We start from the raw sequence: 14,167 nt of genomic DNA, 5'->3' as shown, positions 1-14,167 counted from the left end.
TTCTGGTACAAAAGACATCTGCATCGCGCGTTATGCCTTTACTTGAGCATCCTCATATCCACGAAAGCACTGCACGACTTCAGCCTCGTCTTCGGCCCTTCACCTTAGCCACAGGGAATTTACAGTACCACAAAAGCCTACATATTAGTACCGGTTCTAACCACGTTTGAACCTAGTGCTAGCGTAAGCTGCACTGTCCATCTTGTCTCCCAGCCCTGTACCTACTGCTATCGCGTCGTCGATCTCGACATACCGCCTCAATTGAAACCGGCGACTTGGTTCGGAACTTTGATTCGCATCGCAATTTACATTCCCCCATCACCCTTCCCACGATGACCGGCAGTTACCTTGACTACCGTGAGATCAGCGGACTGTCAGCTTGAAACATGGACAGCTCGCTCGAACCTTCCATGGACGTTACTCACGTTTCTCCTGTCAAACGTCTCTGGCTAGCCGCGCAATCTGTACTGCGGTCTACTCTCATGAGGACAGGAATACGGAACCGGCTAGCTGTGTGAAGCTAGCATGCGGATTAACTGCGGCTTTACAACGAGATGGAGGAACCACTGTTAATACCAAACGACGCGCACTAGACCTCGGGTTATTACTCATGCGACGTGTGCGTGCACTTGCCTGTGGCCCTGAGTACGGATCGTCTTGGCTGCGGTTGATACTGTATATATACGCTTGCGTCCCGTTACGCAAGGCTGGCTATCTTCGGAAGAACTACTACACGTTCGTTAAAACAACCAACATGAAACTCTTCGCCCCCATTGTCCTCGCTCTCGCCGCTGCGTCCGAAGCTGCGTTTTGTAACGGCGGATGGGGTTTACCGGGTGGTTCTACATGTCCTGGTGCCTACGTAAGTTCACGTCCTAATCCAGTTCTAATCCCCTCCTCTCCTCTCCCTCCCCAAAAAGTCACACCCTTCAGAAACAATCTGCTAACGTTTTCCCAGCCAAACTCCTTCTGCGTAAGTCCCCAACACCAACAACAGCGCAAACGAAACATGTTTCGATCTCTAACATGACATGTGTGTAGTGCCAGAGCCCCGGAGCGCCGAGCAGGAACTTTCCCACGTTTAGGAATTGCGTTTATCCTGGCAGTGGGGGACGGCCGAGTTTGAATGGGTGTGGTGCTGGTGGTGTAAGTACTCTGATCTTGGATGTTGTGGGGAAAATGAGGCTAATGAGTGTGTGGACAGACTATCAGCTGCGTAAGTTATGGAGTGACGATTGAGAGTAATGGTGTGCTAATGAGTGTAGTGCGGTTGATTTCGTCGCGAAGTATCGTCGCTCAATGTGGTGGACTACCGAATCAGACTCGCTTTTACTGCAATGGCAATGGAGATGCTTGGGCAGAAAAACCTTTAGACATTAGAAACTACTTAATCAATAGATCGCGCTTCATCAGTTCATTGCGATATTAATGCGTTCACCTCATCAATGATGTAAACTCCCATGTGTAATGAGGCGGCAACGTGTCGAACCAGCAAAATCGGCGAGATCAAAGCCATCGTTTTCTCCAGAGAGACTTTGGAAGTGATCGCGTCGCTACACTACGATTGGCTCCGCCTCAGTGAATATAAACATCTCTATTCGGGTGTCTCTCTTCTCTTTCCTACACCATCAACTTCCCGCCTATTTCACCAAAAGCTTTACACAAGCATTCTATGTTCTTTCTGTTTCTTTAAAAAATGCGCAGGAAGAGCCCATGTCGTCTCCGGAGTCCAAATCCTACATCGTTGTATGACTTCAAAGAGAACGAGATTGATCTGATAACCATGTCGGTCTTCTTACCTTCTGTCATGCCGACTAGCTTGATGTTCAGTGGGTATACAAACCACTCATTCCGGCTTCTTACTTCTCTTTCCTACACACTTAACTTCCTGTCTTTAAACTCAAAAACATGCCTAAGTGGCTCAATGTCTGCTCTGTTCTTCCAAAACAACAGCTATGAGGACATATATCCTCTTTTCCAAAATCTGAGCCCGAGTCCGATGTAAAATTCGAAAACTAGCAAAAGAGTATCCATGATTGTGTGTGCGTCCAAATGAAGGTGGCACAGAAGTGATGGGAGAAAAATCTAGTGTTCGCTTCTCCTAGAATGTCTCTGGCGTTGCTCGTATTGCGTACTGTGTCATCGAACAGCTTGATCTCGAGTGGGTACAAAAGACACTATTCCGACTGCTCGTTCCTCTTTCCAGAGCTTTCAGACTTTTGTACTTGTAATCAAAAACCTATGGTGGCAACGACATGACTCTGTCCTTCCGAAAGATCCAGACATCAATGCTATGTTCTTCTGTGCCATCTCTCGACTCGACACAAACACAGCACGAACAGGATTACTAACAGCATACATGTCTGGCTGTGCTTCCGAAACAACGGTATCAAATACGGATGAGAGAACGCCCGTCTTGCCTTATTACAGCTATATCATTACATTTATCCTATTTCTAAAACATGAACCAAAAGATACACCCAGACACCTCTCTCAAAGACCTATCATACTCGTCTTATGAAATCCTCCACGCCTGCATCCCCGCCTACTTCGCACAAACCTGTCCCTTAGCAGCAGCAAGGTTCTTCTGATTCTGCATCGTACCATCCATAACCTCCTGGACCAACATAGCAATGACCGGCGCATCCGCGCCCGTCCCCTTCAGACTCTGCACCTGGCCAATCTCCTTGGTCTGGGCTCCAGCTACAATAGCCAGGCCATCAGCAGCGGGCGACTTGATTTGAGCGGCGAGCTTCTGGTTGTTGGCGCGGATGTCGACGCCTCGCTTTTGGATGGATAGTACGGATTGTTGGGTCGTGTTGAAGCCCGCGGTGCCGGCTTGCAGCTTTAGGGCGTAGACGCTGAGGGGATGTTAGAGACTATGTGTGTGGGAGAGAGAATGTGTGGCTTACCCTTTGAGTTCGGCGGCTTGAATGTCGAGGTTGGCTTGGATGCCTTTGGCGAGCTTGGATTGGATGTCGGCGCAGTTGCCGCCAGCTCCCTGGCCAGCTTGGGGAGCTTGACCAGCTTGAGGAGCTTGGCCAGCCTGGGGAGCTTGAGGAGTCTGGGGAGCCTGAGGCGCTTGAGCAGGACGAGGTGCCTGCGGTGCCTGAGGAGCTTGAGGAGCCTGGGGCGCTTGCTGAGGAGCTGGTGCAGCGAGAGCGGCACCGAGGAGGCAGAGGATGGCGAAGGTCTTCATGTTGACGTATGTATAAAGCGAAAGAGGCAATATAAAATATTAGTATAAAGATGAATGATGTTCAAAGAATGTGTGAAGACTAAAGGCAAGCTCACACCAGGTGAGTAGCGATCGTAAGAAGTAGGCGAAGTATGCGAGAGATGATTTGGAATGAACACTTCCATCCTTCGACATCCCATCCCTCTCTTATACCTCCATCTCACCTCTCCTGTCCCGCCCCAACTCACCCGCCCAATACGTCGGCACGTCAGCAAACTCGGACCGACACAACTCTCATCACCTCGCCACGCAACGCTCTCACAACATGCACCTCAGCACCACCACCCTTCAACCTTATTACCTACCTTTACCTACTTGCCGGAAACGGACCTTCTTCACATCTCTCCATCTCTCCCATCTCAAGGAGTACAATTAATGCGGAGTTGCCAACTCTTTCCTTCGATTCGCGCGGTGGAAAAAAATTGGAGACGGCCGTGAGACGGGAAACGGGGGAGTCAGCGTCGCAGATCTGGAGTGGAAACAAATCGGGCCGTGGTGGGCTGGTGGATGCGGTGCACGAGGCTTGTGAAAGCTTGTCAGATGGCTGAGCGAAACGTTCGAGAAGGTGTTCGAGACGTGTTCGTGATGGGTTGACATGTGCGGGATAGAGTTGGGGATGGTGTGGTGGCGTTTGAGGATGCGGGTGGGCGGCGAGAATGGGGCTAAGACGCATTGGGATGGCGCGGGGTTTGGGAGAGGCTTACTTTGAGTTGGCCGCGTCTTCCTCTTCTGCACTACAACACATCAACGCTCTTCAAAGCTACCAAAACCACGATGTTTCCGCCGCATGATGCTGCCGTCCGGCATGAGATTGCAGCTACCTCCCCTGCCCACAAATTCTCTTTACAAAAGTGCACTAATAAATCCTCTCATAGCGCTGCTAAGCTACGTGTAACAAAGCACTGTGCATAATCTCAGATCAAAACAATCGAAAACTAGTGCCATGTTCTGTTTTCTTATCTTCCGGGCAACACTACATATCTGCGCTCGGCATGCACTTCTATCATCCTCATGACGCTACTGCCGCGAGGTGCCCATAAATCTGTCCCCCCATACCCCCGTCTTCTTCATTACACCACGTTTACAGTTTTAACTCAAAAACTGACCGATCAAGAACCATGCTCAATCTTGAACATGGCGACTTCATCTCTTTCTAAAAACTCGATCAAAGAGTGTATGAGAAGTCTCGTCCGACCGAATTTGACCGAAACTTGGCAGGTCATTGTCGATGAGCGCGCCAGCGGACTCTGGAAATCGTATATCAACCAAAAAACGTCGAGCAAACCTGGAATGACGACCGTGTCTCTTTCTCCAAAGATATTATCTTGTCCGAACATGAGAAGGCTCGCCTGATGACATTGCACATTAAAACCATGAGATCGCGTTCGGATGAGCGCGTTAGGGTACTCTGAGAAGCGCATAGAAACCAGAAAGTAACTCGGAGTTTAAAGATGGCGCCTTCTTCTCCTTTCTTCAAAATTACACTTCAAAACGCCATGAGAAGGCTCACCCGATCAACATTGCATACCAAAACCAGAAGATAACTTGCTGATGAGTGCGTCCGCGGATTTTGAAAAGTATAGAGATACCAGAAAGGACGGCCAACACTTAATATGGCGAACTCCTCTGTTTCTCCAAAACTATGCAAGCCAGTAGGCATGAGAAGGCCCGTCTAACCGACTTTAAATAACAAAATCGGGCAAGCGGAGAAGGTATGGGTGCGCCTGTGGACTCTGAAACTCATCGACCACGTCTGCATGTGGTCTCTTCCTCTTTCCTTCCTTCCAGAGTTCATCTCACTAAAAGCCAAGTTCAACGTCTCCACGTCCGTGCAGCAGCCCAATCCACCAAAAGATCAAGCTTTGTATCTTATGTGCAAAGAGGGACAATTCGAACTGATGTCTCAAAAACTCCAGGCGACTCTGGAATGTCAAAAAATATTCTTTGACGCGACATGCGTCCTTTTCTCCTCTTCGCTTCGACTCCACGCAATCGCTTGGCGTGGAGAGCGTCACGAGCAGTGCGACGAATATATAACCCCCCTCTTCTACCCTTCTTCCTCATGGTATCTTCTCTATATTTGAGTATTTAAAATACAAAAAACTCAAGATGAGGATTGGATGGCTGCGCCGTCTCTTCCAAAAAAGCCCAAGCGACTACTGAATGTGTCTGCCTCTCTTCCTCTTTCGGTCTTTTAGTCCCTTCTCCATACTTGAGTGTTCAAAGCACCAAATAAGTCCAAAGTCCCTGCTATGTGTGTGTCGTCTTCTCCAAAATTGCAACTGCTGCCGCTATGAGCAAGTGTCTGCCTCCCTTCTTCCCCGTCCACCTTTCGATATCCTCGCCACACTTGAGTACTCAAATATACCAAAACCCTAGAAGAGATACTGCATGGCTGCGCCGTCTTCTTCAAATATCTACAAGATATCTGTTCATGAGTCTGCCTTTCTTCCTCTCCTTCGACGAAACATCAAAACATTCAGGTTCACCTCCGCATGAGAGCAGCTCTTTCTCTGGGGATGAATTAAATCCTCATGAAATTGGAACATGAGGAGCACCTTCTCCTCCGACCTGAACAGCAAGAACAAAAGGATAATCTGGTCAAACCGATGTGTCCGCGGTCCACCTCGAGCCTTAATATACCAAAAGGGAGCCACTCAACACTCATGTGTGCTTCCAAAACCAACGCGCCTTTAACAACATGTCGCTTTCTGCGGTCGTCTCCGCCTCTTAATCTTCAAAGACGACCACAACAAGCTCATGATCTGTGCAAGAATTACAAAGAGAAAGAAACCATGGAGCTTTCTTGCGGGTCCAGACTTACCATTGCCTGGTGCACCACCCGCAGACTGAAGACTAGAATATTGAAATGGTGCTCGACTTTCGCTCATGACTCTGCTGGTGGTGTGCGCAGCTCTTATATGAATATAAAATACAAGTACGACTTAGCCCGAGTTCGTGGACTTGATGTGATTGGGAGTGATGGTAACCATCATCATCATCATCATTCCGACAATGAAGGCTCTGAGACTCAATTGGTACAACACACACCAATATCAAATTGAACATCGATCACATCTCAATATTTGGACAGCACTGCAATTATACTTTTTATTATCAAGCGCATACTAAGCTACGTGAGACGCCATCCATCCATCCCGATTCCGAAGGAATAAGAAAAACTACAAGACCCTCCTCAAGCCTACCAGGAGGTCGCAGAGGGGATATCGTCGTGATGCTAATGTTACAGGTTTCCATTTTCCGCCTATCCGTACGCAGATCGTAAGGTCGTGAAGTGATGCGTATGGCAGTCACATCGAGAGAAGACATGACCGAACGCTACTTGTCGGTTATTGTGAGGTGCTTACAACTCCTGCTTAGCAGAGCTGGCGCTAGCGGCGGCAGCATCGTATCCGCTCTGAGCAGACTTGGAGGCAACCGACGACGCGCTGGAAGCAGAGGATGAGGCAGCGGCGTTAGCGCTGGCAGCGGACTTGGAGATGGAGGAAGAGGATGAGGACGCGGCCTTGCCAGCAGCACCGCTGAGGGAGCTGGCGCTGGAAGCGGCGCGGACGGAAGCAGAGCTGGCGCTGGATCCAGCAGCGTCGGTAGCGGAGGTAACGCTGGCCTGCGCGAGACCAATCTGCTGCTTGATCAAGTCGGTGTAGTAGGCGAAGCCACCGGTGGCAGCAGCGTACTGTTGGCCGACGTTGGAGGTAGCAGCACCGTAAGCGGAAGCACCAGAGGCAGAGACGGAGCCGGCAGATGCAGAGGCGCTGTCACCGTAAAGGCGGGCACGGTGCTTGCGGGCGAGAGCGATGAGCTCGTTGCGCTTGGAGCCCTGGGGAACCTTGATACCGTTCTTGTCAGCCCACTCCTTGATCTGGCTGTCAGACCAGGAGTCGAGAAGGGCGTCGCTGAGGCTTTGCTGGGCGTTGGCAGCAGCGGAAGAGACGGAAGCGTAGGCGCCCTGGGACTGCTGGCTGGCGAGACGAGACTGGCGACGGAGAGCAGCGATCATCGAGTCGCGGGTGTTGGGCTGGGGGACGTTGTAGCCGCGCTCATCAAACCAAGATTTGAGGTCAGAGTCAGACCAGGAAGCGTAGAGCCAGTCACCGGGGTAGTTGGCAGTCTCCTTGGCCTTCTCAGCCACGGACTGGTAGTTGTTACGGACGGCAGCGAGGAGAGAGTCACGCTGGCGGGGCTGGGGGACGGGAATGCCGTGCTTATCGGCGAAAGCCTTGAGCTGAGAGTCGGACCAACTGCAGATTGTCAGTACTGTGCTAGAGGAAGGTTTCTGGGTACTCACGAGTCAAAGATCCAGTCCTTGACACTACCATAGGCCTGGTTCGCGGAGTCCTCGGTCTCGGTCCAGTACACCTTGACCTGCTCAGCGAGGCTCTTGGCGTCCTTCTCGGTGCCCTTCTTCGCCTGCTGGCCCTTGAGGGTCAGGTAGTTCTGAAGGGTCTGCGCATCCCAGCTGGTGTAGGGAGTGACAACCTTGTCGTTCCAGTTGGCCTTGACAGTCGACTGGAGGTTCTTGCGGTCCGAGGGGCTGGGGTGGGGAACGCCGTGGTCGCTGAGCCAGCGCTCAAGCTCGGTCTCGTGCCACTTGTCGTAGACTGCTTCCTGGCGTCAGTATACTGCTGCATGGCGCTGTGGACAAATCAAAACAAACGGGAGGGGTTATGTACTATACGCACCGGCGCTTCCAAACCAGCTGTTGGCCGTTGCCGTGGCAGCAAGGGACACCACGAAGGTGGATGTAAGGGAGAACCTCATGATGTGTGGCTGCCGAAGTGAGGATGTGCTTGATATCGATTAATGAAGCAAAGACGAGGGTTTGAAGGGTAGGCAAACTCGGCAGAGGTGTGAGAGCTAGAAGGGTAGTGGTGGGCAGCGAGTTTATGAGGGGAGGGAACAGACAATGGCGGGTAGATTGTGTGCGTGCGAGTGACGTAGTGCTGCACGTATGGAGCTTGGGCAAACAAGATCCCCAACGCGCCTGCCTCGCAGAGCAGCCAATGAGGAGCTATGGCCACATGCAACCGCGTCTTTTGGCTGTGCGCAATTGTGAGATCGCCTTTCAGGAGCACGGTCTAGGCCCTGTATATGCTTGACGTTTTCGCAGTAAGAGAGCTCCGAGGCCTGTCACTCTGGTTTAGAAAGGCAGAGAGCATCATCGTAGCACAAGTCGTGCGAAATAGCGCCCCTCTGCCGGGCGTTGTGTCGCGATGGCATTTCAAAAAAATCCCATCACGTCGACAAATGCGGGGGCGATCCACACGCTAGCCCCCTACGTCATCCCCAAACATGCACAAAACTTGTGAAGCCAAGCCTACTTTCAGCGCCCCGACGATGGATAGACAGCACAAGACACGTTGTTTATGGCTGCTTATGTTTGATAAATGTTGTACATTTCATGACACTTCTACGAGTCAATTCAGCTAATTGTACACCATGCTAATGTTGTCCGAACATTCACCCGCCCTTTGCTTATCCTCGTACGCCTTCGGAGCCGCTTCGTCCACCTTCGCCTGTAAATGTGTTAGCGACATGCCAATGCCCTTCGTCAAGCTATGACATACCTTTCCAGAAGCCGCCGGGGACTTTGTCCTTCTCTGCCTCTTCGTTGCTGACCTTCTCATGCGCCTGTTCCGCCCTGTTATCCATGTCCTTGTTGTGTTGCTTGACGTCCTCGCTCTGCTCTTCAGAAGCCGGCGGGTTTTCGTTGAGTATTTTGGGTTTCGCACCTTTGACTTCGTTGGGCGAGGGCTTGTTGTCTTGGCCCTGCTTGACGGCTGGCTCTTTGTTGTCCTTCATCTGGCGGGCCGATGTCGAGAACTCGCGCTTGCCAGAAGAGCTCTTAGGAGCCGGTGACTCGGATGTAGGCTTGGGAGAGTCATTCTGGCTGGCGTTGCTGTCCTTGTTCGGCGACGACGAAGATTTGCCCTGGGCGACCTTGGGAGGTGCGGGGCCGGGGTGCTCGAGGTTCTCGCTGGGGTTGGCGCCCTGCTTCTCGGGCTTCTCTCCAGCTGGGTTGCCCTTACCAGAGCCGTAATCTGATGTCGCGAAACGAACTTGGACGCGGGCACGGGGAGCCGCCGAGAGGGCTGCGGGCCGTAGTGCTGCCGAGCGCAGCATTGACATGGGTCGTAGGAAGCTCATGATGTGAATTGGTGAGATGCAATTGAAACTGACAAAGATTCCTGTGTTGTGAGGTGTGTAGTTCAAAGTTGAGGTTGCCCGCCAAACGTAGGGTCTAGAGCTGCAATAAGTCCAAGCTCATTGTTGACGTCATGGTTTCCTCAAGTGCTAAGCTTCCAGCCGCAACGCACGTCACAGGAGGCTCGCATAACCACATCTGCAGTGCCGCAGCGACGATCAGCTAGCCTCTCAAACACCAGCCATTCACACGATATTGCACTTCAGCCGCTGTTTAGTGTAGATAAGACCTTGTTTGGGGGACTTTGAAGCCGGTTATGGTGACGGAGAGGCGCGTTGCATCTCAGGCGTCTCTTCGGCATGAGCAGAACACATGCCAATGGCTTGCGATAACGCGGAGCGAGCAGCGAGCCATTACTACTGGGACGACAATCGCCGGCATTTGCACAAAAGACTCGTAGTTCCAAGAATGGGCTATCTTACCACTCACAATAAACAATAACATGGACCTTCCTCTCAAGACCCGGATAATGACAATCCGTGATATCATCAGCATCGTCCTTCTCATCGGCCTCTTTACACCCGACCGTCTTGCCCTGACCCATGCTAGGACAATGAAGCACACCCGCATTAGTCCCATCGCTCAGGTATTTGCAGTCCTCTTCTCCAAATAGTGGCATGGTGAAGGTGCCGTGCGGCCACGGTGGAGTTGATAGGGCAGAAGGATCCGACCATTGCCGCGAGACGTCGTTGAGTACGGGGACGCTGCAGCCGTCCGCCTGCGTGTTCGGCTTGGTCTCGAAGAATGTTTAGTTGTTGTAGTCTTCGCCATTGCCTTTTGTGTTCCGGAAGATCACCGATAATGCCTTTGTCGGAGGCTCGGTTTGAGGTGGTGGCGGAGGTTGCGATGCAGGGGATGGCTTAGGCACTGCTGAAGGTGTTTTCGTCGTGCTAGGCTGTGCCGGTGTCCACGTAAGAAACGGAGTCTCCGACGTCAAAGAAGACTTTGAAGTTGGTGATGATGTGGCTATTGACGAGGGCGGTGGGCTTGAGCTTTCGCCGGTTGAGTCGCTCAATGACGGCCTGGCCGTTGTCTGGAGGGTGGACGGAGTAGGCGCAGTCAAAGCTGGTGATGCGATGGATGATACCGGTGATACCGACAAGCTGTTGCTAGGTCGAGCACAAGTGTCGCCATCTTGACGTCTCAACAAAGCCTCGTACTCTTTCCACTCTGCTTCGTCCGTATCCGTCACCTCTCTTCCTCTGAGCAAGCGCAGAACTTTACCACTCGATGCGACGGACCGTTTCTTTGCCTGCACAACCTGATCTGGGAATGGCTGCCATGTGTCTCTATAACGGTAGGTAGGAGCATCCTCAAACCAAAGCTCTATCGCCGCAGCTTGCTGCTGATTACAATCGCCTTCTGCTGGTACGGTGGCGGCTGTCACGGGGTCATATTGAATGTAGATCTTGCCTTTCGGGGTCCCCTCCCGATTATTTTCCTCAGCCGGAGAGTAGGGTATAATTATTGCGTCATTTCGTCCAAGGATGCTGGTCAACAGATCTTTGATCTTGTTTACTTCGTATGGATAGTCAATGTCGTCGCTGGCCGGGTTGATAGCGAAATCCCTATACGGCGTAATGATGAACGCACGTACTTTGTTCTCTGCAATGTTTTCGAAGCCTTCGCCGGGCACAGTGAATACTGTAAGACCGTGGGGAAACACCGGACTACCATTTCGGAGAACATCCAATACATCACTTTGGAAAAGCTGTGGCTGTTCCATGGAAGGTTTTTCCCAGATGTGGGTAAGAAACATGCGTTTGCGGGAGATGACCACGACGGATGTGCAACCCCATAGGTTGACCAGGTGCTAATCGTCCGCTGTATCTTCCAGTGGGAACGTCAGCCCCGTCGTTCCTCGGCCCTGTTCAAGAGAGCCGTAAGGGTTAAGGCTATCGTCGATCTGATCAAGGAGCCATGCCCCAACATCACCTGGCAGAGTTAGTCGACGTCAGTGGAAGCTGAGTATTACACATGGGCGATGCATGTCAGTAGCTTCCAATAGCTTTAACAGGATACAGCCAGCTATGAGACAAGTCACATACCGTTGTGTTCAGGCCCATAAGGGCTCGAAAGACTTCGCTTCGAGACATGACTAGTAGGGTGGCCGGTTTCCACTGGTGCAAGCCCTTCCGCGCTCAACTGAGGGTTGCGGAAGTGCGATACAGCAATGGTCGTGGTTGACGAGATAGCAATGCTCTCAAAAGCTGTGGGAAATTCGGTCGGTGCAGGTACGCTAGTCGCCAGTCTTCGCACCTTTCCATTACAGTTGTCGCAGTCGGGGGCACATCTCTGTCTAATAGCCGTTGTTGTAGACGTAACCGTGGATGAAGAAGTGGAACCAGTAACATCGCATTTAGTGATGGGTGCACCGCAGACTGTGGTGCAGACATCACCTTGCGCCCGCTTGTTTGGCCCTCCTTTGGTCGTAGTTGCAGTCGCCGTACATGCAATGTTGCAGTTGCTAACGGTCGTTAAAGTGCATGTAGAGGAGGAAGTCTGCGTAGGTTCTTCAGTCTCAGATACTGAGTCAGATGGCTCGGAGGCTTCGTCCGGAACCACTTCGTTGAGAGCGTCGAGCAACGGCTTGAGGTCGTCTTGTAAGCCCTTGACAGTGTTCACTGCGGCCGTAGTCCTACCGATCACTGCATCTTTCACCTTGTTAGTTGTGTCTATGACACAGTTGACGAGCGAGAATGCTGTCTTGAACAACCCGCCGAGTAAATCGCGCTCACTGAGAACATCGTGCAATTCATGGTCTCGTTCGCTTCTTCGACGTTTTCCAGACCCACATGGCTCAACTCCGTCTGTTGGCTTTGGTAACTTGGCCAAGAAGCCAACTGCGTGGGGTAGGATGTTGTTCAGCTCGTCTGTCACGTCGGTGACATGAGCGACAGGATCTTCTATCCAGTTTTGAAGAATGGGGAAAACGCCCACGATGGCTATGGATAGATCCGACGCACTCGACTGGACTTCGGTTCCAGTGGGTACCAAGGTAGTTACTGGCAAAGGAGGAATGGTGATTCCGGGAGGAAGTACTAGGCTGTCTGATGTTGCGAGTATTGTTGAGGCAGTGTTGGACGCTGAACTGACTACAGTAGGCTGTACGGTTGGAAAGATGCTTGTCTCACCACTGGTTGTAACTCCCGTAACAGAACTTGATATATTCGTCAGATTGCTAGCACTGGATACCGCTGGTGAAAACGTGGCAGTACTCGACGAGACTGAAGATGGAGTGTAAGACGAAGTGATAGACGAGACTAAAGGGGGGCCGGAAGGTTGGGTAGAAGTAGTAAGTCCTCTAGTTGAGGCATTCGATGAAGATGCAATTGTGCTGGTATACACGACGGTATCGTTCATCTGCGTCGCCAAGGAGAGACTAGTGAACGAAAGGCTCGAGGAAGCCGTCGTATGTGGTCCATCGAGTGGAGTGGAAGGTTTGACGATAGTGGTGCTTGTACTGTTGGCTGGTACCGGAAATGGGGCCTGAATCTGGATGATCACGCTGCTGCTTCCGGTACCCGTACTGATCTGTGCCTCGATGAATGCCGAATGGGAGAAAAGTAAAGCGAATGCACAACCGCGGTGTAGGAGTTTCATGACGACGTAGTGATGCAGGAAGAATGAAACGATGGGGGGAGTACTTTGAAATCTCCTAGAATCATGATCTTCGTTCAGCTTTATGTGTCATCTGGATGGTCAGCGTGCTTGCGCTTCCATCCACCTACAGTCCAATTTAGATATTCTTGCACTGCCATGCGGCATGCTTCTTTGCATACGCTCCGTGTAGTAATTTCCTACATGGCCGAAGCGCTTGCAAAGGATTGTCGTTGATGTTCTAAAATCGGGACTCAGGACACGTATTCTGCACCGCGAAGCAGCGGTATTGCGAAGGTGCGATGTTGTCAGATTGGGTAGCGAATCCAAGCAAAAAAAAGAGACGGATGTTTGGTCCCCGAAGAGGTTTTGGCCCGTGGCGTAGCGTTATACTCTGTCTACACCAGACGCTGATGGCCATGGGGGCTGATTTGACGATGCAATTCACCATGTTTGTGACTTGTCTGACGTTGCTGTACCCCGGCGGAATGGCAGGTGTACTTCGAATGCAAAATCACTAGATAAAGTGGTAGAGTTTTAGGGGAAGGAGATATCGATGTCGAACGGAAGGAAGCGATTGGAAGGTGATGAGGGTAAGTGCGACTGCCACTTACATGGCCGCACGGACGACCACGAGTCCGGCGCTAACCCCATGGCGACCCCAGACGGCCACCCATCGTCTCTGGGTAGTATCTGAAACAGTACGCCGCATACGCCGCATACGCCGCATGATGACGGCAATCCTACGGGGGGCCAGTCAGATGTATTCATATCGCGATCGCGACTGAACGAGTAATCGAAACCGTCGCTTGATCTCACCACCCCGCTACGTTCCTCACATGTGCACACTGTGCACCACCACCTGATTTCACCATGCCGCCGCATGCCGCATGTGCTGTTACCAAGAACTCGAAAAAGACCCATACTACCCAGTATTTCTGCAGTCGTGCGAGGATAATGACGCAGCTATTGCCTTAAAACTGGTACCGGATCGCGAGCTTGGGATGTTGACATATAGTCTCAACCGAGCTGTTGAACGCGGACATCTCGCCTTAGCCAGCCAGCTACTTGGAGTAGGTGCCAAATGGGATACGCGCACAGTG

General features: G+C 51.7%; 4 protein-coding genes across 4 annotated transcripts; all 4 read right to left on the bottom strand.

The window, feature by feature from the left end:
* Positions 1-2,545: 2,545 nt before the first annotated feature.
* Positions 2,546-3,199, bottom strand: J4E90_000264 (uncharacterized protein; the record flags this gene model as incomplete). Its single annotated transcript, XM_051429860.1, has 2 exons — positions 2,546-2,861; positions 2,913-3,199. 2 exons carry the CDS (start codon positions 3,197-3,199, stop codon positions 2,546-2,548), a joined length of 603 nt encoding a protein of 200 aa, XP_051295347.1.
* A 3,403-nt stretch (positions 3,200-6,602) lies between these two features.
* Positions 6,603-8,020, bottom strand: J4E90_000263 (uncharacterized protein; the record flags this gene model as incomplete). Its single annotated transcript, XM_051429859.1, has 3 exons — positions 6,603-7,500; positions 7,548-7,860; positions 7,942-8,020. The coding sequence occupies 3 exons, from the start codon at positions 8,018-8,020 to the stop codon at positions 6,603-6,605; spliced, it is 1,290 nt and encodes a 429-aa protein (XP_051295346.1).
* Positions 8,021-8,734: 714 nt separating this feature from the next.
* J4E90_000262 (uncharacterized protein) lies at positions 8,735-9,406 on the bottom strand (the record flags this gene model as incomplete). Its single annotated transcript, XM_051429858.1, has 2 exons — positions 8,735-8,775; positions 8,827-9,406. 2 exons carry the CDS (start codon positions 9,404-9,406, stop codon positions 8,735-8,737), a joined length of 621 nt encoding a protein of 206 aa, XP_051295345.1.
* An 806-nt stretch (positions 9,407-10,212) lies between these two features.
* J4E90_000261 (uncharacterized protein) lies at positions 10,213-11,141 on the bottom strand (the record flags this gene model as incomplete). The annotated part of the gene is made up of 3 exons (XM_051429857.1): positions 10,213-11,032; positions 11,062-11,069; positions 11,136-11,141. The coding sequence occupies 3 exons, from the start codon at positions 11,139-11,141 to the stop codon at positions 10,213-10,215; spliced, it is 834 nt and encodes a 277-aa protein (XP_051295344.1).
* Positions 11,142-14,167: the final 3,026 nt, after the last annotated feature.

The sequence above is a fragment of the Alternaria incomplexa genome (genome assembly GCF_024043165.1).
Source record: "Alternaria incomplexa strain BMP 0042 chromosome Unknown scaffold_1, whole genome shotgun sequence".
Classification (NCBI taxonomy): domain Eukaryota; kingdom Fungi; phylum Ascomycota; class Dothideomycetes; order Pleosporales; family Pleosporaceae; genus Alternaria; species Alternaria incomplexa.
Note: the sequence above shows the minus strand (reverse complement) of the source record. Positions and strands in the feature narration are given on the sequence as shown.